The sequence below is a fragment of the Crocodylus porosus genome, unplaced genomic scaffold (assembly GCF_001723895.1).
Source record: "Crocodylus porosus isolate Cpor-Errol unplaced genomic scaffold, CroPor_comp1, whole genome shotgun sequence".
NCBI classification, from domain to species: Eukaryota; Metazoa; Chordata; order Crocodylia; family Crocodylidae; genus Crocodylus; species Crocodylus porosus.
Genome location: NW_017728949.1, coordinates 47084787 through 47112579, shown reverse-complemented (window position 1 = coordinate 47112579; position 27793 = coordinate 47084787). Strand labels below are relative to the sequence as shown.

The following is a 27793-nucleotide window of genomic DNA, read 5'->3' as shown; positions in this document are numbered from 1 at the left end:
ATCTAATCTGTAGATGATTTCTTCTGAAATTTACATTTAAGTTGACTTTTCAAGTTTTGTTGTTTAAGGATAGCTACTCTGAAGTCAGTGATAAAATTTCCAGGGGGGTTAAAAATATTTTTCAACAGGCTTTGATGATCAGATGTTGAATCAGTGCTTGCTCAATCTTTTATATACGGTTTGTCCCATCTAGTCAATGTAGGGAGCTAAGTAGCATAGTAGGTGGACAGAAGCTATGTAGTGTTGGTGGAGGAGCAGATGAACAAAGCACAGATGTTATAATCCATGTTGTTTGGTCCAATGATGTGATCTATTAATGAGGGGGCACAGCTTGCATCTGAGTCTAAAAGCAAGGCCTAGCAGGTGGGTGAGAATTGGAGTTAGGCAGCCTGTTGCTAGAGAGACAGTTACACAGTTAATAACATCACTGACAGGGTTCAGTCATCTTTAAATGTTTTTACCTCTGATTTCTGAATCTTGCCTATGCTACAACTTACTGTAGTGAATTATAGGCTTCACATTTGCCAATGAAAATATACTGTACCCTTATCATGTTGTTCTCCAGCTTGGGTAGAGACCTCCGTAAGAGTCAATATTGTTCTGTGTAGCATATACTTCTTCTCCATAAATGCAGCACTTAGGTAAGCTTCTGTGTAAATGTTGGCAAAATAATTACTAACAATATGATGCCAATGGCCAATTCCTTCACAAAGTGTCCTTCACCTATGGTTGATGAGGCTTTTTGGAGGCTGTATCCTAGTCTGGTCTGTGAACCCTTAAACAATCCTTCCTCTGGACACTCACTGAAAACTACATATTACTAAAATTCTTGGTTTTCTGGGCTTTACTTCTGACTACCAGGTTTTATTACAGGCTAACATGGCTGACTTAACAAAAAAAAATGTTACCCAGCATATTTATATTCAAGTATTGGTATGTGGTGTTAGATACCTTTAACTTCCAAAAGGCATAACATTTTTTCGTGTCATCTTTCCTCCTATAACCCTTATGAAATGTCAAAATAAGAAGCTAGAATTACCTAGGGAGGAAATTTAGATTGGTGAACTCCCTAAAATAATTACTAGTTTGAAAAAGTCTCTTCATGCCAAAACAGCTCTTGTTTTAAGAGATAATATGAAGACTAAATCTAGCACTACAGCAAAGTTTTGTAAGGCAAGGTATTATACCATTCAAGAGAGAAAAATTCAGAATCCACTCATGAGTCGGAAAGCAATTGGTTTTATGGAAAACCAGTATTGTGTACACAACAGAAGATCTTAAGATTGCTGTAACAAAAACTTTGTCTGACAAATGTTTCCAGTGGTTTACACAAGGTAAGATCACTTGTGCACATACTTGTTTCTCTCTCTCTCTCACACACACACACAAGTACATATATACATTTTACTGATAAAACTGCTGGAAAAATTATTTGCTAGAATGAAAAAAACTCACCATTCTAGTCAATCAATATAGGAAGTTTGTCCCAATTGTCTTAATCAATATAGGAAGTTTTTTCCTCATTTTAAGAGACACTGTTGTTGTTAGTGACAAAAACAGTTACTTTCAGTGAAGAAAAGAAAAAAAAAACCCACAGGAATTATCAGAAATTTCTTGAAACCTATTTTTAAAATATGGAGCTGCTCAAGGACAACAAATAGTCTGACGGTGTGCCTATCCCTGCCTTTTCTCTAATTGTAGATTACTAAATGCAAAGGAAGTGCAAGGGACTAAATGTTATTTTATTTAAAAATCCTTTGTTTGTTTGTTTTTAAAGAAATACAGATTTTTAGTATATTCCAAACTATGGATTATAAATAGTCATAATTTTAAAAAGTCAAATTGAAATTTATCCACAGCATGTAAACCACTAGTAGAAGCCAGAAGGATATTGCATTGTCTGAATCCATCTGTCTGAAGCATAGTCAAAACCGGTTCTACATAAACTTAATTATGGCCTTCATTGTGGCTACTTGTATTTTTGATGATGCTTTTTTTTTTAAACATAGAACAGCAATACTTCTTCCTGTTGAGGCGGAGGACTGGCAGAGCACTAGTCATGTTTGTAAAATTTAAAGATAGTTCCTGTTGGAAGATGGCCACCAGTTGTCATCTAGTTTCCCATCTAGTACAAAAGTATAATTAACATAGTATTTGTGCTTCAGTTTATCTGAAGTAGATCAATTTCTGCTAGAGAAAACAAACTCACTGCTATAAAGAACTTCTCTTTTTTCCTCAAAGGAAAACTGCATAAGAGAGTTGATAAAGTATCAAGTAGTCCCCATCTTTAGGTACTGATATGGCCTCTAGCACTGTAACATCAGATTCATTATTTACAAATTTAAAAAAATTAGTAAGCCATTCAAACAAGTTTCAGGTTCTTAAAGATGCCCGGGCCTTATCAAGTATTTCCTTTCTGATCTTTGGGTAGCTTGGGTGTGCCTCTAGGACCTTGGCAAAAGAAAAACAAAAAGCATAGGTTAAAAAACAGTTAAAAGCCTAAATGAATGAGTACTGAGCTTCATGTTAAACTTTCTAAACCTCAGTAAATATCTTAAAAATTCTATTTATCAATGGTACCATATTTACTCAAATCCAACATAAGGTTTCTTCTGCTACCCAATCAACATGGGGGTGGGGGAGATTCCCATCTTATTTTCAATTAATGGCCCAGGGCAGGCAGCTGCTGCAGACCCAGCTTCAAGCTGGAGCTGTGTCACTGCCTGCCCCAGGCCCTGGTGGCTTGTGCAGAAGGGTACAAGGCAGGTGGTGGTGGTGGGAGTGTCAGGGAAGATCACTCTGTAGGGATGGAGGCAGCATAGAGCAGGATGCGCAAGGTCCACATGGAGACTTCCCGTGTGTGGCTAGGGGTGAGCTTAGCTTGCCGCCCACTACCAGCCCCCCTGGTTACTTCGCCCCCATTGCCACTTACCTTTGGCTTCGGCTCCAGCTCCAGCCCCAACCTGGCTAGGCCCAGAGCTGCCACTGCTGCTTCTGCCTGCCCATACCAGGCTGGGATCACTGACTGTCCCCAAGCTGAAGCTGGGGCCAGAGCTGCCACAGAAGGTAAGTGGGGGGAACAGGCAGGGCGGAGGGGGACTGGCAGCATGGGTGTGGCACAAGCAAGGGGTTGGGGTAGGCTCTGGGGAGGTGAGGGGCCTGTAGCAAAGGGGAGGCGGGGGTGGGGGGACAGGGAGGAGCAGGCACCAAAAAAAAAGGCAGCAGGGGACAAGGGGCAGTGGAGGTCATCTGTCTGCCTGCCTGCCTCATAGTCAAGCGTGGGCATGGGGGGCAATTTAAAAGCACCCACCAAAAAAACATTATAATTTTCCATATATAGAATCTAATTATATGAGGGAGTTAACAGTTACCTTGGATTTGAAGAAATACAGTATTATATTTTATCTCACCTAATAGATATGTAATGAGATTAAGACGAGGTATATTCAAAGAGGAACTACTCCCTTTCCCTAGCCACATAGCTTTGGGGAAACACAATGGGAAGTATCAGCTAAAGACTCCAAGCCAGTAGAAGCAGCTGAGAGGCAGCCAAGGCAGGGACCATGACTGGACATTCCCTGCCCTGGGCTGAAAAGACTGTGCCTGTGGGACACCCTTTCCTCCCTCCCTTCTTCAGTCTCCATCTCAACTTCACTCCACATCTGTTTCTTTACCCTTTTCTCCCTTCCCTTCGGAAGTCCCCTTTGCTTTTTTCTTCTAACATACCTCTTTCCCTTCCCTCTCCTTTCTGCCAAAACAGTCATAGAATTAAAATGATATTTGCTTCCATCACATAGCTCACTTTGCTTGTGTGTTATCCCTTTCCCATCACCTAGGTCAGACCTGCAGGCTCTTTGGAGCTAGTATATTCTGCTATTCTCTGTTTAATTCGTAGCACAGTGGAGCCCCCAGAACTCCTTAGAAATTACTATGATAAACATATGTGCTAATTATAATAGGGGACTAGATTAATATCATTTGGATGCAATTTTATAACCTCCAGAACTTATTTATTTCACATCTTGGATTCAAAGTATTTGAATCATTATCAATGAAAAAAAGTCATAAAACAGAATTGTGGAAACTGATATTAATTTACACCAAATGCAGAAAGATAACTGGCTTTATAAAACTACTTTTTCCCAGAGGTGCTATTCAAGATAATTTTATGCAATGTTTTAGTAACTTGTTAAGATGCATTTTTATGTGGCTTTCCAACCTCAAACCACAATGTACCTCTGTTATCCCATGCAAAACAGACACTTACTCATTTTCCCAATCTGAAGAGTTCAAGGTCAAAGGAGCTGAACTAAAAGAAGCCTAAACATTTACCAAATGGAAGAATTTATGCAATTCATAAAATCCAACAAAAAAGAAAAAAATAACAATATGCACAAAGTAGGCGTGCACACATACAGCTAACAACCTCTGAGGATCCTGCTAAATATTCTACTTAAAGCTAGATAGAAACCAGCTATAGAGTTGTTACACATTTTCAGGCACCAACTATATAGCTGCTTGAGTCTTTTTATAGCAATAATTACTTTGCACATGTGACTAGTCTAAATGTATTGCGTGATTAACCAGTTAACTGCATAATACATGCACTGTGTAGCAGGGGCTGAAAGACGACATGGTAATAATAATAAAAAAGGTCTACCTTATGACAGACATCAATAGCATCAACATATCTCTTCCCTTTCAAGTAATTAAATGCCAGCTTGTATCCTGTGAATAGCAAAAATACCAGTGAAAATTATTATTTTTAAAATTAATTAAACAAAACATGTTCAAGTTAAGTTTTGCCTTTGGGAAATTCTTAAGAAAAAGCACTGGAGTAACTGTTTACTAACTTTGATGAGCACCTTAAGACTATTTTCCAGACAGGCCACAGGCTGGGACTGCCAGAAATTTCCCTGTCTTCTCCCAGTACAAAGATACACTCAGAAACCTCAGCAAGGGTCTCACTACAAAAATCATTCTTGCTCGTTCCTAATATGTAAAAATTAATACCTGCTTTTCACAGAGGAAGGTTTCTAGCTCTTCAAACCACTGTATTTGTACTCTGCCAGTTGGGTCTCAATTTCTCTAACCTAAATTTGTATTATACACAGCCAAGATATAGTTTATTTTGTTGAAAACACTTGTATTCTAGATAATGCACAAAAGCTATCACAACACTTCTTTAAAAAAGCATAATGTTACTAAAGAGACTTGTAAGATTATGCACTGTAGACAGCACTTATTTTATGCAGTACCCTCAGCAAAGTCCAAAATTAAGACAAGCTAGAAAACCACCACCCTGGTGGCCTAGAAGCAGACTTTTAATTGGGGGGTGGGAGGAGACAAAAACTATTTTGTAAGTTGTTTAGAAATATTTCTGTATAAATTAAAAAGTAGGAGCACAAAAGGTCATACTCAAATAGTAAAAATTCATTGACCATCTCAAGTGGGCTTTTAACAACTAAATATATCCTGAACAGCTCTCAACTGTGTACCAAATGAGCTGGAAATAAAAAAAAGGAATGTGTAATTTTGAAAATTTAAGTATTTAAAATTTTTTTTTTCGAACATCAAAATGCAACTGTAATAAGACAGTGGTAGAACTGAGCCATTACTCAATATATCACAGAATGATGTTTCTTCAAAATGGATACTATATTTAGAAACTGTATATTTATATATACAGACCGTGAACAATAAAAAAAGCTTCAAAGCAAGCCTTGTGGGAAGCCTGCTAGAATAGTAATCGTAAATTGATGAAACTCTCAGCAACACAAATTATTTTCTCCTGCCAGGAGTGCCCTCAAAGGTATTAAAATGTAGATCTTTAAATAGCCAAGTTTTCACATGAAGAGATCTAGTGAACATATTTTACTTATTAGGAAAATGAAATACCGTCTTACCAACATTACATCACTGTTTTATTTATATTTATTGCCACAAAATGGGTACAAACATACCTACTGTTGGATTTGTTTGGTTTCCATATTTCCATGCCAGCTCATAATTTACTGCTGCATCTTTATATGCTTGTTCTTTTTCCATTATGTATCCCATATACTCATAGGCTTTGCAACAGGACTACAAAATATAAATATTATACATATTTCAAAAGGTTATTCAGAGAAGCCTATACAGACTGAGGCTAGGGACAGATATTCAAAAAGCCTGAGCCTGACTTGATTCAATCTTTGCAGGTTAGTCAAACCTGCAAAGCTTGAACCAAGCTGAAGGTGAATAGACTTTCTCTTTTCATTCCAGAAATGCAGGTACATGCTTGCATTGGCTCGGGCTAGAAGCCAGGGGGTGCTAGAGCAGCCCTCCCTTCCCTTCCACAGTGCTGAGGTGAGGGGGGGTGTGGCTAGACCCCACCATCAGGACACTCTGATTAGGGAGGGGTCTCCCCACCTTGCTGCTCTGAGGGAGCCAGCAGGGATTTACGCAGCAGGGAGTTAGAGAGGGAGTTATTAGCATTTATCACCCCTTAAGCAAAACAAAGCCTCTCTCATTAGTTCAAGATCTTCTTAAACAACTTTTTCCAAGGAAGGAAAGTAGGGACATTACCAGCTACCTGTTGATTAGCTCCAAAGAGCCCTAAGCCGACATTGTCCTGTCTGCCTTTGTCCTGTCTCCCACAGCACAGACCATAGCCAGCATGAGGTATGCTAGCTAATGCTGTGTAAGGCAAAAGGGAGGGGAGAATCCCTGCTTGAGCAGGGCATGGTGGTGGTGGGGGGGCGGGGAACAGGAAGAAGCTAGATAGACACTGCTGTACCTGCCATCTCTGCCAGAGCTGCAGCCAGGGAGCAGAAGGGAGAGGCCAGCCCTTCTGGGCTGGAGCAGGGAGCAGAGCCCTGCCCAGAAAAGCATGTGGGATGCTAGGGGACTCTGGTTTAACTTAAACCAGGAAGGGTCTGGGACAGACACTGCATAAACAAATTTGATCCAAATCAGTTAAGTCTGATAAATGTGGTTGAATGTAGTATCTCAAATAGGTTTCAGCCATTTTCCAACTGGTTTGTGTGTACTGAACATCTGTTCTGTTACAGGTTTAAACTAGTTTCTGATCACTTAAACCGGCTTGTGTGTAATGTCTGTCCCTAGCATGTTTAAACAATTAAATACACGTATCTATACAGATAGCTTGCAAGGCATATACAGTTATATAATTGTACCAGATTCTATAAAAAATGTGTAGTGTTTAAAATAAAGACAAGACACAGGAATTCTGTTCACTATTTTCATTTCAGGGTTAAAATAAGAGACTAAGAACAAGAGCTGCTCTGGGATAAGGGAGAGAAGGCAAAGGGTGCGAGAAGCACCGAATTGTACCAGTGGGCATTTTTACAGTTGTTAACTGTTTGGCAAAGCTATGAGCATCTGAAAATTAGATCCTGTCAGACAACCTTAATTGGCAGTCCCCTAGCCCCCTTACCTTTGTGCTTCATGTTCCAGGTTGCAGCAAAGATAAACCCTGACAGCACCAGAGCAAAGATAAGAGGGACATAGCAGGAGGAAGGGGAAGGGGCAAGAAGCAGCACAAAGGAAGGAGGGGAGAGATGGGGCAGCAGGGTAGGAGTGGTGAGGGAGGCAGGCAGCAGCTGCCTGCCCCTGCCCCATGCCGCCTCATACTTTATTGTAATATTAGGGCTTTGTTCCCCATGTTAAATGGGGAAAAACTCCTCACCTTTTAATCAAGTAAATATGATACTGAATGCAGAAAAGAAGATGCAGAAATTTGAGAGAAACATACAAAAGCAAAGAGCATTCGGCAAAAAAAAATCTGGGAGAAAAAACTCCCTTAAGAGTTTTGTTTTGAATGGTTTATAAAAGATGTACTGCTTCACCAATAATCTGAGTATTTTCAACAGGAAATTTAAGCCATTAATTAGAAATGTGTATCTAATTTATGTATTGTGCCAATTATTTACACCACAGAAGAGACAAATGCATATACTATATTCTACTTATCCTAACTATTTAAACTCATTTAAAATTAAACTTTGTAAGTCTACAGAGGACATAGTTTCAACTTAGAACCTTGAAGTCTAACTAGAGAGTGCATGGAATAAGATATGGCAGGAGAAATCTCCTTTATTTAGAAGTCTGTGCTACATCAGAAGAGATACAGATAGAGAATCAAGAAATACAGCTGTAGGATCAAGAAAAGAAAATCAATTCATAAAAACCCTGATTCTATAGTAATGCACTGGCTTTGGATATGTGTTGGGTTCTCACTAACTTTGGAACGAAAGAGAACCAAACTGACATGAAAACAAATATGATGAATAACAAAGACTAAACATCTAATTCAATATATTTAGGTAAATAAAGTACATTTGCATTTTCATAATTAATTTCTGATTGCTAAAAAGCAACAACAAAACCAAAATAATGTGTTTAGTCACTCTGGTCAAGTTCCATACACGTTGGAGTTCGCAGAAAGTGTATTCCATAAAAATTTATATTTTTTCTTAATTCAACATACTTTAAAATTGGAGCTGTACAAAATTCTTGCTGGTTTTTTTCTCTATGTGTAGAAATTGAATGCTGATATGGAGCAGAGCTTCTAATCACTTTGATGCTAGGACCAAGGTTTTTGTGGCCTTCGTCACTTTCCTTTTCCTTTCATTGCCCAGGCTTATTTATCTCAATATTTCAGTCATTGCTTCTAAATATTTAAAACTTTCAGGAGATTGCTTCTTCCTCAATGTCAATGTCATTATGACACGGTTGTAATCAGTGGAACTACTCCTACTGAACCCCTCTGGTATAATAAAAGAGAGGGTCTCCTGGATGGAGGGTCTCCTGGATGGTAATTTCTATTAAAGGAATATAATCTATTTGAGAACTAAGTTAAACTTCAAGTACACAGAAGGAGATATGACAGAAGGATAAAAGATCAGGAGACAAACCTGGCTCTTTACCAGGTAAAAGCTAAAGGGTACTCAAAGTAGTTTTGAGTAGCAATAAGTAGACTGCTGAGAAGAAACCATGGGGATATAAATGTCTGCAAAGGAATGAGTCTTCTAAACAGCCTTCAAGTAAAAGAAGGTGAGAGGTATGTAGACAGCAAGGAAAAAAAACCAAACTCCATTACCAGAGAGAAAGAACAAAATGAGAAATAGCAAGCAGGAGAGTTAAAGCTGTTGACTGTTCTTGCTTCCTGAAACCCATTCTGGCAGAGGTCCAGGTCAAAAATCCTAAGTGCCCAATCAAAACACTAGAGCTGTAGAGCTGCCTCATAAGAATCCAGAGAAAAGCAACTTGTCAGTGCAGGATCAGTAAAGGCATGATGCAAAAGGAAAAAAAATACATTATATTTCCTGTACATTTATTTGTAATGTAAAGCTTGTTAAACACTCTCTTAAAAAAACACCAAATTGCATATGGAGCTACAGATTATTTCTTCCTTAATAAACGGGGCAAGTGTCCACAATTTCTGTCTTTCTGTTGTTGTCATTAGCCAGGATCAGATTCATAATAAAATGCATTCCTGACGTTCTACAGACACTTTCAACACTAACATATCACCACAGCTCAGACCTGCATAAATTACTTACAGCTTATGAATAAAAATGAAGAAGCATCTGTGGATGAATTCATTTTCTACTCTCAGGGATAAGTTGCTAGTCATCTGGTTTCCGCAAGTTTATTTCCCCTTCACAAGAAAAAAATTCACAGCATGTTTCTAAAGAAAAACAACATGCATAGTCACCTACCCTGTTGTGACGGAGACACCGTTTTAAGAGTTCACCTGCCATATCATATTTTGCAGATTGAATGTAAATATCAGCAAGCAGCAGCCAGCTCTTTTCAAACTCTTCTGCATCAATGGGATTCCAGTTCATTTTCGCAATGCGTTTCAACTGATTTCTGGCTCGTGGAGTTTGTTTTAATATCATGTAGGCTGTAGCCATTCCTAAAAGAGCTGGGATATGATCCTTCTGGAATAGAAAGGATAACTGGCTTTAAGTTAAAAAGTAAGTTTTCAAAATAACATTATTACTGAGCAGATACAGTAAGATGCAAGTAAAAACCTAAAACCCAGAAACTAGGAGAATAAAAAAAAATCTCATATTCCAAATATCTATTATATAACAGTGTTCAGTCTTCAACAGGACTACAACACCACTACCTTAAATTATTTAAAAGATTGACTGCAAACTTGGGCTAAAAAAGGAAAAAGAAATTAGCAAAAAATTTACTTACCAGTAACTGGATTCCCTCAAAATGTATTGTCCCTATGCACTATGTAGGCATGGACACGTACACATCATGCCACACCTCCCTCAGCCCTTTGTCACAGGGATAGAGATGTACATCTCCTACTCTTAAGTTTTCTTTCAACCTTGAAGTCTCATAGTAAATACAACTCCAGAGAAAAGGGAAAGGAAGAAAGAATGCAAGTATGCATGCTCCAAAAAGATTACTGAAAAATAACTTTTCTTTCTCCTTTGAGTGACTTCCAAATGTATATCCTCAACCTGATATATATTGGAGTCACCCAGAGTGAGAATAAAGCAGTGTCCACAAATATTTGGGCACTCCTTACTCAAACTTAGAGGTCTGAGTGCTATAGACAAACAGTGACTGAAGGGTTCTCCTACCAAATGCAGCATCTGCCTTTGAGGTTTTTACGATCATATAATGCTTGGCAAAAGGTATATACTGAGCTCCAAGTACCTGACCTGCAGATGTCACTTATGTAGGTACTGTGTAGGAAGGCCACGGAAGTGACCTGAGCTCTAGGGCAGTGGTTCTCAACCCTTTTTGTACCAGGACCTATTTGTAAACATCAATGGCCAGTCCCGACTTAGCATCTCTCACTCCTGACCTGCTGCCAGGCCCTAGCCCCACAGTGTGTGGGGAAGGGAAGGAGTGTGTGGGGGCTGTGGAGGGCCCCAAACAGCCCTGGGCAGGCTAGAACCCCGCCAGACTGCAAGGGCAAAGCCACGGTTTCCCACATTTTTCTCCTTTAAAGAAGAATCCATTTTTAAAATCTGTGCAACCCTTTAATAAATTCTTGTGACTCATTTTTGGGTCATAACCCATGGACTGAGAAACACTGCTCTAGGGAATGGGTCCTCACCACAGAGCTGGATAAATTTATCACTGTAAAGATTTCTGAAGGCTTGGTCCTACGCATATATTTTCAGAACACCAGGAGTTGGAAAACTTGAAAAGTCAAAACAACACACAAAAACCCAAAACAAAATGAACAAAAATAAAAAAAAAAGCCAAAACAAGGACAAAAAACACAGAACACAAAAAGACCCAAGCGATTTTTAATAATGGTATTAAGCTTGCCGAGCATTTCTTGTAAGCTTGCATTTTTAACAAACTTACATGTCAGCAAGAAAGACTCCTGCTTCAGCATTTTTGCTGCCAATTTTCAAGACGTCAAGAACAACAACAACGACAAAACAAACAACTCTCTGACTCAATTATGTTAAATGTCTTTATATTGCTCAAATTAAACCAAAAGCCATAAATGTGAGGATAAGGACGAGGGGCTGATTACTAACCTCAGCAACTACTACTTCAGTAAAGGTGTTTAATGCTTGTTCAACATTCGATTTCTGTTTGGTTGCCATTAGACAATAATTTTCCATAATGCGAAGTTGAATGTGACCCTGACTGGTATGGGGTTTGAGTTCCTTCAGGAGTTTTTCTGCTGTTCTCACAGCTAGCTGTACAGACTCCTGCTTTTCTGTCGAATTACTACAAATCAGAAAGAATCTATTTAGAAAAAATAATTTTTCATTATACACATAAAATGAAATTTTATAATTAAATTAACTATGAGTTATGATGAATAATTGGGTAGAAAAAACAAATCACTTTTGTCACTCTTTACATGGCTATTTTATATTGGCTCCCCTTCTCTATTGAAAGTGACTCTGAATTATCTGCAAAGCCACACTTAAGATCCTGCAAATGCACAGACATGGAGAACAGCATCCTCCTCATCTTTTGACTAGTATCTGGTTGACTCCTCTCTCCAAAGTGCCACATTATAAGCATCTCTCATTCTGTTACAGTTTAGATTAGGATACAAAGTGTTAACAAGAAAAAAAAATCTTCACTCCTTTCCTTACCCTATGTCACCATCCAGGTTTTCAAATACTTCACCACCTACTGTTTCATTATCAGGATTCAAACATATTTCAATCATGTTATAAACTGCATTCTGTCCCCAATCACTGTCTTTCCGAGCTTTATTAAAGTGTCGAAGAGCATCATTTGGTTCACCTGTATACCTAAGTCAGGTTATGAAAATATTTTCAGTTTGGGCAAGCAACTAACAGGAAAAAAAAATCAAATCAACAAATCCACACACACACACACAGAGATTTCAAACTGTACCGGGTATAAATTTTATATTTTTGTTGTATACATATTGCAAAAACTGAGTTCTAAAATTTTAAACTTCATTTCTGAAAGTCAGAAGTAACTAATATTACTATTTGCTATGAAACAGACAGATAAAATTAAATAATTACACTTTCTAGAAGAACCCAAAAGAAAGCATATCAGAAGAGCCAAGGATATCACTTAAATGGCAACATCCTAAATTTAGGCTTGTTAGTTCTCTTACATTTTTGCAAGCTATGGTTGCTATTGAAGTAAAAACAGAAGTTTATTTTCAAATGTGGTAAAATAACCAATAAATGTTTTGCTTAATTATAACTATACCTACCAAAGATATAATCCTTTGCAATAGTGAAAACCTGGCTCTAGTTTTGCTCTGGAAGAATGTTTCTCAGCCATTACAAGAAATCTTGGAACTTCCTCTAACTTCCCAGCTCTTCTTAATAAATCAATCAAACGTGACAGAGTTGCATAATTATCTAAATAAGTACATATTTAGGATATTTTAGTAAAACAATACACACATTTTGTATATGAAGAGATTTAAAAATAAAGCAATTTCTCCTTTTTACAGCATAGTCTGAATGAAGCTGGAATGAAAATTTAAAGTTAATACAGTGCTTATGTTATGACTTCTACATAGTATTTACGAGAGTCTAATGATATGAGGAATCCAAATGCACTGCTACAAACCATGACCTTCTAAACAGATCTACCCAATTGCAAACTTCACTTTCAGTCTAGTAATACTATAAGTGTTTTATCTGTACTGTCAGTTTGCAATGAAAAACTTTAAACAATCCAGCTTCTTAAAATTTACTTTGAAATCCTATCTATATTTGTGTATGTTTTCTTTGTCACCTTGTTTTAAAACTAAGCTTTTTATGATTATAGTTATATAATTTTATAGCTACACTAGGTTTTATGTAAAAGTGTGTATATCTGATCTAGAAATAACTACCATATTTTTGCATATAACCAGGACACCCTTTTCCACAAATAAGCTGCCAAAAATCTGGGTACTGTATGTGAAGAAATATGGTAATGCCATTTAGCTGCCAGCCAAAGCAGAGTGGTGAGCTTGGCACTAGCCTGGGTGTCCCCTGCGGAACCCTCACTGAAGGCCTGCTGCAGGAAGTCCATCCTTAAGTAGCACTGCAGATGGCTCACAGCAGTCCCAGGCAGAGAGCAGAAAGCCCTGGCAGAAGCAGGTACAACTGCCCCCGACACCTCTTCCACTGAAAGAGCTATTTCTGCTGCTGTCAAACAGCTTGCTACTGAGTAAGTAAGCAGTAGCTACTTGGCTAATGGAGCAGCAACAGGTTCCCTCACCCCCTCAGAGCTGCTGGTGTTTTACTGCTGGCTACAGTAGGATGGCTTCTACTGGAGAGAGACACCACAATACTGCAGTGAGGGATGCATTTTATGACTCTGTATGTTTTATAATTTCAAGGAAAAGTTTTTCCTTCATTTCACCTTCCCAAATATAATGTGCACTCTGTTTTGGGGTGGGGGGAGAGAGAGAGAGAGAGAGAGAGAGAGAAATATGGTATTTTCATTTTGATAATTTTTTTCATATTTTCCTGTATTAAATGTACTTACTGTAGCTAGTTTGTGCATGCATATACACGCACAAAAAGACTTGCTGTTTCTATTCAGCACATCACTATTCAGAAAAACATCACTGAAATATATAACGATTTATTCCCATAATGTCCATGAGACTTTAGATCAGGGAGAATTGGAGACATCATTACGGATTTGTTTTACCTGGCTTGCATTCCAAGAGCTGTTGAAAATGAAATACAGCTTCTTCATAGTTCTGCTTCCTGAACATGAGGTCAGCCATCATCTGTAAGATCAAAACATTCAAAGAAGAAAAAAAAGGAAACAAAACCCTCAAGTTACAAAATATGGTTGAAAATGGTTGTTTTATAAAATTCCTCAAATAAATCTAAGACAAAAGCTAAAGTCAGAGAATCCAAGCAGTGAAATCCAATTCTCTTTTTAAAAAGTATTAACAGTAAGAACAAATTCTTAAAATCTCAAATATACCTACACAGTACTATAAAATTATATACTTAAGAAAAAAAGTGAAATCTTAGAGTTTCTAGGGTAGGCCCCAGGAATAACTGTGCAGTTAAGAAACCACTGATTAATTTTGGTTCCACCTTAAAAGGAGGCATTCTCCATATGATGGTTAGTCTGAGTTACATCATCCATACACAAGAAGTGTAGCAATAAAAAAAAAAAAGTGTTTTAAAAGGATAACATTAGTTTCTTACAGTGAACTGTTAGTACAAAGTGAATTAAACCATTTTCTAAATATTGTTCTTCATACAATTCCTCTCCACTTCTGTTCCTTACATTTTTGTAGCAAGAATTTTGTTTTGGGATAGATAGGTTAAATTTGTCAACCGTTATAAATTATACAGGCAGTCCTTGGATTTACAACACAATTGGTTTCTGAAAACCGTGTCTTAAGTTGAAACATTGCACCAATTTTCTCATAAGAAAATGTTATAAATGGGGGACTGGTCCTGAACCAAGGCCCAATACCCTATTTTCACCAAAAATACCCCAGAATTTTCTACACAACCAATTATAGATGAGTAATATAGCTAAATTAATGTATTTATATTGTAAATAGCAATCATATTGATTTGGAAGGACTTCTTTGAGGTGAATTTGCTAGACTTTTTGAAAGGCTCTTGGTTGGATTTTTTTGGGGGGGTTTTTTTGGTTTTTTAAGGGTTCTTGGCTGGAGTCTTCTCAGAAGTCTTGGCTGCAGGTTTTTCTGGAGTCTTGTCTGCTTTCTTAAAGAAAAAATGTCCAAGGAAGCTTGGACAGATGTTCTCCAGGGAGATGAGCAATGCAGCGAATCAAGTGTTGTAAGTCGAAACTGACGTCAGAAAGTTGAAACAGGGTGTCAATTTATAAATGTTGTAAGTGAGAAATGTTGTAACTTGAAACATTGTAAGTCGAGGACTGCCTGTACTGAATAATGATCTGATGTGAATACAAGCAAACACTTGTGATATTTTACTAAACCTACAGTAACTATGTTTTTGTAACATGGATCATCACAACCATCTCCTCTCAGACAGCACATATAACACAATTTTAGTATAGTAGCTCTCTTGATATAGTAGATTACATTATTACAACTCACTAACCATTGTTGCTGCTTCATTATCTTGGTCGTTTTTAAGCAGCAACGCACACTGATGTTGGCAGGCATCGGTATCATCTTGTGCTAGGTACAAACGTGCAAGTTCCAACATGACCTGGAGGATGAAAAAAAAAAAACCATTTATCTTTATGCAATTCAGATAGGAATGATGGATCATGGTTAGGGTAGCAGCCTGAGGTTCAACTTCCCCCCCTCCCAATTACAGATTTGCCATGTGACCTTTGCCAAGTCACTTAGTCTCTCACTATGTCTCAACTGGAAAAAAGAAAAAGAAAAAACCAACACTGTTAATCTGTCACAGGGTGTTGTGCAGATAGGTATATTAATGATTGTGAAGCACTCATACACTATGATGCTGATTTCAAGCATCTCTGGTGGAATTCTTTCATGAAAAAAAATACTTGCAAGTTTTTTAAATCTTGTCACCACCAGAAGTTGGTTTTTTTTTTTGTTTTTTTGTTTTTTACCATACTTTGATTAATATCAAGTGCAAGCAACTTGATGCAAAATTCTTAACTGAGCAGTGAGACTAGACTCATGAGGTCCCTTCCGATCTTATAATTCGATTATTTTTATTTACATTTTCATAGTCAGGAACAATAATGATGTGACTAGTAACAAAGTTACAAAAGCAGAATTCTCATTAAGGCTGAGGTTCCATCATCATGTACAACAGCCACAGAAAATTAACAAAGGGAAAAAGCTATTCCTGCTGAAGCCAAAGGGAATTCTGCCAGTGGCTTAGACAAAAGTTCAATCATTTGAGTTATCAAACTTCAAAAATGCCATATTTGGAGTTCCTTTTGCTACATTACTTCCAACTTACAAAACTGGTTACATTAAAATATTAGGAAAAAAGGAGACTCATGATGGCACCTCACAATCATTTCAGTTCCAGTCTGGATTTTCATCTTTTGAAGGAAAGAAGACAATCAAAATGGATCTCAAGATGCATCAGTTCTTACAATTTTTTTCTAATATACTAATTCAAAAGAAATCTATGAAACCAAAAGAAATCTCATGAGGTCCAATAATGAAAAGTGCAAAGTCCTGCACTTAGGACGGAAAAATCCTATGCACTGGTACTGGCTGGGAACCGACTGGCTAAGCAGCAGCTCTACAGAAAGGACCTGCAGTTTATAGTGGACAGTAAGCTGAATATGAAACAACAGTGTACCTTTACTGCAAAGAAGGCTAACAGCATATTGGGTGGCATTGGTAGAAGCACTGCCAACAGATCAAGTGAAGTGATTATTCCCTTCTATTCAGCACTGGCGAAACCACATCTGGAATGCTGTATTTAGTTTTGGGCCCCCCACTACAGAAAGGAGGTGGACAAATTGGAGAGTCCAGCAGAGGGCAATGAAAATGGTTAGGGGGCTGGGGCGCGTGACTTCACAGTGGATTTTTTTTATCCTTGTTTCTGAGCTGGGCTTGCCTTTACAGCAGTATGAGATAGGGGATACTTCAAGTGTTGCCTGTAAACCAACTGCTAGCCACATGTACATTTTCTATATCAAGTTAAGTGATGCTTTAAATTAAAGTTAGTTGACCATTTTGGTGGGTTTGGTAATGAGGCTCAAGTGCATCTCAGACTTGAACTAGAGGCTGAGGGAACTGGCTTATATAGTCTGGAGAAAAAGACGACAGAGAGGATTTAATAGTAGCCTTGAACTACCTGAAGGGTGGTTCCAAAGAAGATGCAGTTAGATTGTTCTCAGTGGTGGCAGATGACAGAACAAGGCACAATGGTCTCAGTTGCCGCAAGGCAAGTTTAGGTTAGATGTTAAGAAAAACTCTCTCGCTAGGAGGGTAGTAAAACACTGGAACAGGTTACCTAGAGAATTTTTGGAATCTCCATCCTCGGAGGTTTTTAGACCTGGCTACACAAAGCCTTGCTTAGGATAATTTAGTTGGGGATAACCCTACTTGGAGCAGGGGGTTGGATTAAATGGCCTCCTGAGGCTCCTTCCAACCTTAATTTTCTATGATTCTAGTGTCAGACCTCATTCCTTTAAGACAGGGGTGGCAAACTCATATGGTTCTGCAGGCTGGATAAGCATGGACCATTCCCCATGGGGTCAGGCCCACAGACCCCTACCCCTCCACTCCATCTGTATGACTGATCCAGTATACTCAGCACCTACCTGGGACAGTCAGGGATACTAGCCTGAATGGGTGCTAAATGCAGAGCAGCCCAGGACCAGGCATGAATGAGCAACATATACGGTGCATCCCAGGGCCAGGCCCGAGCGAGCACCATGCACAGGGCAGCCCAAGACTAGGCCTGAGGAAGCACTATGGGTACCGCATGTCCCCAGCACTATGCACAGGGCTTGTGAATCAAAGGGGCAGAACCGAGGGGTGGGGGGCTCCAAGGGTTGGATCTAACCCTTAGGTTGCATATTTGACACCTCTGCTACCGTCAACATTTTTTCCAGCATTTTCATGTGTGCAGCAACACAGGAGTCTGCTGATATCTTTTCCAGGCATTATCTGTCCCATAGTACAACACTACCCACAATTTGTTTAATGTGAAATTTCAGAACAACGCTAGTAAAACTCTGCATACTTTGATTGTCATTATGAAAAATAGTATTAGTAGATCATGAATTCAACTCCCCTGCCCTCCTAGCAGACTTTATAGTCATTAGATAACTTAAAGCAGCAGTCAGCAACCCCTAGCACACGTGCTGAGAATGGCACGCAAGACCATTTTGCTCAGCACCCCACCACCAGCCCAGGCTCTAAGCAGCTGCTGCCAGGCATGGAGCCCAGACTGCTCCCAGCAGGTGGCTGGGAGGCTGTAAGCCCTGCTGGGAACAGACCGGGCTCTGTGGGCCAGCTACAGCCAGGAGGCTGCAAATAGCTGCTCCGGGCTCTGGCATATCAGCACTCCGGCACCTTACAAGGTAGACACTTCTTTTCAGTGCTCCGGCCAAAAAATGTTGCCTACCCCTGACTTAAAGGAAAAACAGAGTAAAAGACAATTGCATAATGGCTTATTCAGAAATGTCATTATACACATAAAAACCAAAACATAGGTAATTCAGATATAACGAAATCCTTACATTCTTTGGGGAGTTTTGTTGTGAATATATAAGAATACTATGGAATTATCAACTGCAAGGTAGAAGACACTTACAGGTACTAACTATGAGAGAGAGAAAAAGACTTTAAAATTTTAGTGACAATATATGGTCTGATACAACTGACACTGCTGAGTGAAAAGAAGAAACATGCCATTGATGACACCATGGCTGAAATCTTTTCCATTTGAAAAATATGGTCCTTTTTGTGGATTCTTTTCTGCGTGATGGGAATGATGGAACTTACACTGAACAAAATTAAGTTTATCAGAGATAAATCAGACTATCTAAACATCAGGCTGCAAGATACAGATAAGGATGATACAATGTCTACCCATTTTGCATCAGGAAGTCTGGCTGGATAGTTGTGCGTGTGACTAAACTGATGAACATCTCAAGAAACTCTGCAAAGCAAAGTAGCCATGGCCACTGGGAAGCTACTGGTATAAGAGCTGCCTTGTTCCATTTGGCTTTGCTGAAGTCTCAACCTAAATCATACAGGTGCAAGTGCACATACCAAATGATCTGACCACAAAAATATGAAAGTCTCTCCACGTGAGCCTTGACTTGCACCATTCCTATATCCCTTCTTGTTTGTGATGCTTACAAACAGATGAAACTAACTCTAGGCCCCTGACAAGTGAAGTGTTGTTAGGCTGATTTGGGTGAATTTTTATTAATTCCAGAGATGTGCTGCCTTGCCACAGATAGCAGGGGGCAGAGTTCCAGTAGCTCATGTATATAGTAGATTGCAGTCATATTCCATGATAGTCTTTATGGACTGAGTCTGATTGAAAGGAAGCATTCACAGACTTTGAGAACTACTTCAAGTCAATACATGGACATTTTCAGAGTACTGACACCTGCTGGGGCATAGTAATTAGCACACTCCAGCAGACTTGCTTAATTAACTCGATTAATTAATTGATTAATCGATTCTGCTCCAACATGCTAATTAGCACATGTAGGAGCAGATGTCCGGCATGTGTATAGGTGTCCATGGAGCCCAACTTTTTTTTTTAAACAATTTCTGATTTCAGGAAAACTGTATAATAATTAATTTGGTAATCATCATCTCTGTATCTGGCATCATTATTCCATTAGTACCCAGTCTGCTGGGGCCATGGGGTATGGAGAGGGAAGAAAGGTAAAGACTTCAATATTTATCAGGGCTTGCAACAGTAATTCAAGTCACTTCACTTGAACTAACCTAGATTCAAGTGAAAGCAGCCACTCAGGGAAACAATGCATTAAACTACAAAGTGGCTGGATTGATGATGAGGAATTGATGAGCTGAATTAACTAGAACTACACCCTGCAGCTGCTCCACCATTTCAATTCTAGTTCAAGCATGAGATGCACTTGAACCTCAATACCATACTCATCAAAATGGCCAACTAACATTAATTTAAAGCATCATTTAACTTGATATAGAAAATGTACATGTGGCCAGAAGTTGGTTTACAGGCAACACTTGAAGTATCCCCTCTCTCATACTGCTGTAAAGACAAGCCCAGCCCAGCCCAGCAACAAGCATAAAAAAAATCCAATATGAAGCAGCAATAAAAACAGTACATACACGCATTTTACTTTGTAATTAACAAGTAAATGTTTTGGGTTAGATAGCAAGGCATGTACAATGAAAAGCAACATAACAGTTATTTATAATACGAGGGACCTTGTTATCTATTTCACAATGAACAAGAGCTTCTTTGTAAAATTTAATTGCTTTCTCATAGTTTCGTTGGGCTGTAGAAAGTTTTGCAATCTCTGCACAAATTTCAGCTGCCAGCTGCTTCTGTGTAGGAACTGCATCCACTTGTTCTATCTGAACTCGTTTGAGTACTCTGGCTTGTATCTCCCGAGCCTAGTGAGAGTTCAAATAAAAAAGAATAAAGGAAAAGAGATATAAAAATCAATATAATAAAATACATTTTGTTAATGTAATTAAGCAAAAACACAAAAAAATACACAAGAGATGCTGCAGTCAGAACATCTGGAAGATGCTTCCCAGATTGGGAGAGGAACTTCACATAAAGGTCTTACTGCTAAAGAAGATGCAGTTTGAGTTATTCCTCTCTTTTTAAACACCTAAGAATTAACCTATTTCTACACAGAAAATAGTAAAAGCCTTTGTCCTTTCCCAAGATAACTCCCTCTGGCATTTTATACACAGTTTCATAAATAACTTAAAATAATTTTACTGTATGTACTAGTCTCCCCACAGTGTAACATCTACAAATCACAGTGTTAGTGTCACCCTGCTCTACCTTCTGCCTAATTTCAGACTAACTGGTTGAGAGTAGCATGAACTTTTATAAGAAACCACTTAACTAGCCAGGTGCTACCCAGTTTGTCTCAAACCCTGCCCTACTTTCCTGATCTACGTACCAGGAAAAGAATGTTGAATACAGAGCCATACTGGTTTCTTGAAAAATCCATTTCTCCACCAGAGTGAAGTGAAATTCTTTATAAATAGATCCATGTGATCCAGCTAGGTTTCCTTCTTTTATTTTTTTATAACAACAAGCCAAGTGTGAAAGCAGGTATGTTTAAAATGACAACCTTTGTAGCCTACCGGACCTGGCATCCCCTAGAAATGCTGCAAAAAACTTTATTTGGGCAGGTATTTAGCAAGCAAAGTTACATCAAAGCCTTGTCTGGGGAGCTTCGTTGTTAATACACTGGAAGACAAATTACTTACAGGGTATATAAGCTTCCTAGAGCTATTATTGGTAAAGAGTGGCAGACAATTTTGAATGTAGTAATAACCAGTGTCACTGATCCGCAAATGCTTTCTTTGTTCCATGCATTTCCACCTAAATTGTTCAAGATCTGGCCACCTGTAAAACCACGTGGAACCTGGAACACTCTAAAAGCCACAATTTAGTGATGACAATTAGCTCAAAGTATAGATTGGGCACTTCAGTGGAGTTTTTGGAGCTTTTATTGAACAGCAGATTCAATCAATGTTTTCATTCAAATTCAAATTTAAAATTAAAAATGTTTTCATTACATACTGACAAGCAGTCCTTCAGGAAGACCACAAAAATGCAATTCCACTTCTTTCTCTGTAAGACTGACATAAGTCAACAGAACTGCAAAAAGGCTCATTATTTTTCTACATGAGATTTTTAACTCTGGCAGAAACGCAAAAACTGAACTCCCATGTAACACGACTAAACAACAAATCTAGAAGTTTCTCCTACTATATCAAAGATACCTGAGAACAGAAATATTATAAGTGTAACAAATGAAAGCATGTCCATATGAGCAGGAGTATACATTTGCAACAACACAAATAGTAGCAGCACAGATCTGTGCTGAAGTGCATGCCCCTGCTTATGTGGTTTGCAGTGAGACGCATTGTCCCGCAGCTCCATGTGCTATAGAGGGGTTGGCTGGGTCACAGGGTGCCTCAACCAGCTGGGGAGCAGCACAAGAGGACAGGGGAGCAGGCAGCTCAGGGCTGCCTACTTTCCCATCTCCACGTGCTACTTTCCAGCTGGCTGGGGCACAGGATGCCTCAGTGTGGGGGTTTTGCAGCGCACAGAGATGGGGGAGCAGGCAACCTAGGGCTGCCTGCTCCCCCGTCTCTGCGTTTGTCCCAGCACACAGCACTTTGGTGTGCTTTGCGCTGCTTTTTTTCTTAAGGGTTTTTTGCCCCAGCACTGCAAATTAGCAGCATGAGGTATGGTTTAACGAGCAAGGTGTGCACCTTGTGACACCACAAACCACATACGCCTGCACATCTGTTCCAGCCATATGGTCTGTGTATGGTGGAGTAAGTCCTGTGAGCTCAACACTCTTGTTCAAATGAGAAGGACAAACGAGCAGATAAATAATTTTTGGACAAGATGGGGGTTCCAGCTGCATACCACCTCTGCTGTGCCAGCCTGTTGCTTTAGCTCAGGGGTGGACAAAATGCGGCCCAGGGGCTGGATGTAACCCACCAGGCCATTCTATCTGGCCCACAGGGATCCTAAAAAATTTAGAAAATTAATATTTAGCTGCCCCTAGATGCCTGTCATGTGGAACTCGATGGCTTGCCAAAACTCAGTAAGTGGACCTCCGCCTGAAATAATTGCCCGCCCCTGCTTTAGCTGCTACAGCTGCAATTTCGTTCCTACTTCAGTCTCCATTACAGAACTCTCGTAAGCCCCATTCTGGGTGATAATCCAGCTCATTTCTTAACTGTTAATGCTGCCTTTAACAACAAAATGAACTACGGTCTTTTGTACACAGCAAAGTGCAAGGCACTGCCATCAGAAGCTACTTCACACTGCTCTGCAAATGTGCAGAAGCCCTGAACTAGAGGCAAATGCCTATGTAAACCAGCAATCTCTCTATTCATTCAATTTTCAACTGCTCTACTGAAATGATCTCAGATTTTCTGATGCGATGTCACGTAGGACTTGGACTTTATATCCCAAATTCATATAACCCAACAAATCTAACAAACAAACAAACTAAACAGGTTACCTAATAAATCTAACAAAATAATTTACATTCAACCACTACTGAGCCCTTAACCCGTGTTCTGGGCAGTCTCACTTCAGGTTTATTTTCTATTTCTTAAATACATGTCAGCCATTCTTATTTCTACAGAATACTAGGGAAAAATTAGGAATTCAGTTCTTTTAGTTTTACCTGTTGTAATGAAACAATAGCTTCATTAGTCTTCTCCACTTTGCTGTAGATTTTTGCTAAGAGAACATGGTAACGGCAATCTTCTATTAGAGAAGATAATTCATTTACTGTAAGAGTAGTATAAAACAGAAACATGATTATAGTTGGAACTGTCTGCATTGGCTGGTTTGAAAATATCTTGTGCGCAAGCCATAACAAAAGAATGAAGTTGTGTTCATCTTCCAGGCAAAGTCTAAGAAAAGTGGATTGAATATCTGTATTTCAACAGAAAGGAGTTGTGTAGCAGCTCAAGTTTGAAAGGTTAGGACTGTATTTTGTTCCTATCAAGTCCAAACAGTACAACAAATACAACAACAATTAAACTTTAGAGAAGGTTAAAAATTAATCCAGCAAGAATTTGAAGATTGGTAAACAAACAGACAAACAAAACAACTAGGAATGAATAAATGAGCAGTCTTTGTAGGTCTTTCCTCAAAAACAAGAAATTATATTTCCAGTGAATGAGACAGACAAAGGTATCTGTGGCATGCTTTCTATGAAGTACAAATTAAGCATGTAAAACTGCCTCTACTAACGTCAATGGCCACAGACATAAGTGCAGCTCCTCACTGTAACTGAAAACACTTTGCAAGAAGTGTTCTGGAGTTACAGTGAATCTCTTGACCAAACAGAAGTTCACTGTTGGTTCCAGGAGGGAGGGGAACCTAGGTGCTGGCTTCAAGCCTCCAGCCGGTTTCCTCTAGCAACAGCCCCTGACCCCTCCAAGCTGGCACTGTTTTCAGAATGGGAGAGGTAGGGAAAGAGAGAAGAGGGAGCTTAATCTAGGGGTTCCCCAACCAACGCTAGAGGATGGGACGGATGTACTGGAGCTCTTGCAAGGCAGGAAGACTCCAATACACCCTCCAACAGGGGATAAAAAACCTCCAGATCCAACTCCCTTTCCCCCCACCCATTCTGAAAGCAGCACCAGGCTGGGAGGCAGGCAGACACAAGTTACAGAAGATGATACGTTTTGAAATATCTTCATGCGAACCATCATGCAATGAGGGTTCAGATTTTTATCCAACTGGCCACTTGTGAAGCATTCGGCAGCCGCGCACTTGTGTTTGATCACAGCTATAGACCACTGTGTGGGGCAAGATCCAACAGAAACTGCCTGGTAGGTTTCAGTGGGAGCAGTGAGATCATGATGTGCCTTAAGTACTTGTTAATCTTCAAGAACTGCCTGGCTTTGACAGGACTTTCATGTAGACAGTAAAGGAAGTATAACTTTGGTTATTTTAACATGTTTCAGGGACTAGTAAAAAAGCTGGAAGTTAAGCTTCACTTAGTGGTTGTGTCAAACCTTTGAAGAAACAGCTTTGAGGAATATAAACTATCTGCTATAATGTTTATCTGTTTACAAACTGACAGAGAACGGCAGCTTTAAAACACAGTAGATGTAGACTGTATTCACTCAAACAGGATTATTACTTTTAAATCAAAATATAGAGCTGTGTGTTAAAGACAAGGATCACAGATATTGAGACAGGGATCATGTGAGCCACATCTGGCCTTTGGGTTGCAGGACTGAGTCCACATACTGGCTCTTACCCTATGGGCTTGACTGGCCATGTGCATTGCACATAGCATAGAAGGCCACCATGGAGCATCTTCTCCATGCCATGTCTGCCAGACCTGGAGCCAGTTGGCAGGGTACCATATGTAGTGTGCACACCAGGCTACATGCAATGTGTGGCTGGGCCAGCTGTGCACATCATGTACACCATGCACCGGCCCTGGGATTCACTGTGCATGTGGCCCTCGGGGCCAGCACAAACTACAATCGATTTGCACATGGCACAGAAGGGTCTGCGTACAACACCCTGACCCAACCCTCTTCGGCTGCCTGCATGCCATGGGCACTGTATGCCCTGTGCTGGTCCAAAGGCCTAGCTCATTCCACAGCTGCTCCATAAGGGGCCAGTCCCAGTCTGGCCTGCTGACCAGCTCAGGGATGCTCATCCAGCCTGTGATATAGATGACCCTGACAGATATATATCAAAATGCACTTTTAAAATATTTAAAATACAATGTGCAATACTCAATAAGCAGGTCATCTTGAAGGACATATTGTGTAGAAAATATTCTAACAGAGTTGGAAGAAATTTATTATGAAATCTAGCCTTCCTCTTAGCCAATTTAGGATTACTCCACACAATACTTTGTGAGGGTTTCATTTTTATTTTGCTGAACAATATATAGTGTACAGTTATAAGTTATGCTTGACTGTTCCACATCTCTCTCAATGGGTTTGTAGATCCCTCATTTAAGGATTCATAAGAGTCAAGAAAAATGTTAAGAACTACAAGAGAGAAATAAGCTTGGCTTGTGCTTTTTTGCCTCTTAAATAATGAGGTAAGAAAGCTTAAGGATGTGCAAGCCAAACCGATTCTTGGGGTAGCGAAGCTCTCACTAACTCAAAAGTCAGTGAATACATAAACTAACAAAGAGAACAGATTCCAACATAATAAAGACCATAGGCAAGTCTTTTCCTGATTGTTTTTTCATTAAATCTGGAGACTTAACATAGGTTGGAAAGCTGGTTAATTAGTGCAACAATGACATTAAAAAGTTGAAAGCATGAAAACAAGTTAAGAGAAAAGATATTTAATCAGACTTTAAAACTCAGTTTGTTTTTCTATAAATTCAATGGTCAATTAATATTTTAAATGAAATAATTTTTTGTTAACGGGTGCACAATAAAAATATTCTCCTAATGGTTTTCTAACCAGGAAAAAGTCCAAAGTTCACTGTTAAATGCTCTTTCTTAGACAAAAGCACTGAAAGTTAATGAAACATTTTTCAGGTCCTCTCTGCACATGTTGAGTAAAGACGACAAAGTTCAAACAATTATATTGCTTAGTTAAAATCCCAAATTTAGAAATTCTTTGTAAGGTACCTTTAAATAAAAGTTAACTTTATTTTATATCCTATTGCATCTTGTTCATTATACAGTGCCTACGCTAATGATAAAAATGTCAAATACAATGCCTATGCTACACTTGTTTATTTGTAACTATCACACAAACACACAGAATAATTTCTGTTTTGTTGTAATCAAGTAACTAATACATACCTGGTTCATGATCTAAAGCTTGCTGAAGTACTTTTTCTGCCTTTTCATATTGCCTCAGTTTCATCAAGAGCTCAGCCAGATCATAGCACAGGAAATTCTGCTGACCACTTTTCAATGCAGCTTCATAATAACCAATTGCCTGAAACCCACAAGTATTTAATTCATTGAAGCTTTGGCAAAACATCTTTTTTTTTAAATCTAAGTCTCCTGTTTAATCTTTTAAAATCACAAATAAAAAGTTACAAAAAAATCAAAATTCCTTTGATTTAAAAAAAATCTTTTGTGTGTTCTGCCTAGCATGTCCTTGGTATGTGAAAGATCAGAGCTGGTAGCACACAGACCCTTGGACTCATCTCTGCCGCATGACAGCAAGAGAGGTGCCCACTGGGGGCCCGTGGGCTTTATGCTGACTGTATGTTAACACATGGCCCATGGGCCTTCAGTTGGATCTCTCAGTTCTAAGCCATGTATAAGACATAATGATTGTAGTTTGGTTCTGGAACTTTTTAGGGAAAGTAAGCTTAAATCTAGACCCTCAAAAGAAAAGAGTTCTTACCTGTATTCTGTCCCTGCACATAAATGAAATACCAGAATTCCATAACTGCAATACTCTTCACATTGCTATCATGGGGACCACAGATCTAGTTGCTGTCTCAAGCCCCATCTGCATGTTACACTAAAGACACAATTGACTAGTTAATCATACCTTAAGTTGTGACCCAGCTACACATTCAACCAATTAATGGCATGATAAAACAAGAAATAAACTACAAAGTCATTCTACAAAAAGCATGTAATGATTTTGTGGCTTGTTCTCATCAAGCTATAAATTGAATGTGTGGTCAGGTGCTCTCCTGTGGCTGGAAGCCCCATGAACTGAAGGTCTCCAAGGCACAGGGTTGCATCACTCGCTGCCAGCCCTGCAGCTGAGGAAGCTTGCAGCAGTGGCAGAGTTCTCCCTGCTGTCCCCCCTGCAAGCTTCATTAGCTCTGGGGCTCGCAGTGGGGAAAGAGGTGCCCTCCCCCCGCTTCATCAGGTGTGGGCCTCACTGCATGGGCAGGAGGGAAAATGCTTCTACCATTGCCAGCCTTGTAAACTGCAGGGATTGCAGCCATAGAAGCTGGTGCAGGGGGATCCCAGGCTCCCTCTGCACTGGCAGTAAAAGTGCAATGGGAACTAATGCATGATCACATCTGCATGGCAGGAGGCATAATTGTGTGATCACACATTAGATTCCACTGCCCCTTTCATAGATTCATAGATTCATAGATGCTAGGGTCGGAAGGGACCTCAACAGATCATCGAGTCCAACCCCCTGCATAAGCAGGAAAGAGTGCTGGGCCTACATTACCCCAGCTAGATACA

The 27793-nt window shown here is 39.3% G+C and overlaps 1 protein-coding gene across 1 annotated transcript in view; it reads right to left on the bottom strand.

The window, feature by feature from the left end:
* Nucleotides 1-1956: 1956 nt before the first annotated feature.
* The window catches only part of TTC21B (tetratricopeptide repeat domain 21B), a 66280-nt gene continuing 40443 nt past the window's right edge, over nt 1957-27793 (bottom strand). The window contains exons 18-29 of the mRNA XM_019553589.1: nt 26429-26567; nt 23311-23417; nt 20339-20527; nt 15555-15665; nt 14149-14230; nt 12707-12857; nt 12105-12266; nt 11532-11727; nt 9726-9950; nt 5964-6084; nt 4661-4728; nt 1957-2451 (exon numbers count right to left, since the gene is read on the bottom strand). Of these exons, the coding sequence (XP_019409134.1) occupies nt 2374-2451; nt 4661-4728; nt 5964-6084; nt 9726-9950; nt 11532-11727; nt 12105-12266; nt 12707-12857; nt 14149-14230; nt 15555-15665; nt 20339-20527; nt 23311-23417; nt 26429-26567 (1629 nt within the window). The 3' untranslated portion in view covers nt 1957-2373. The remainder of the gene's footprint in view (nt 2452-4660; nt 4729-5963; nt 6085-9725; nt 9951-11531; nt 11728-12104; nt 12267-12706; nt 12858-14148; nt 14231-15554; nt 15666-20338; nt 20528-23310; nt 23418-26428; nt 26568-27793) is intronic.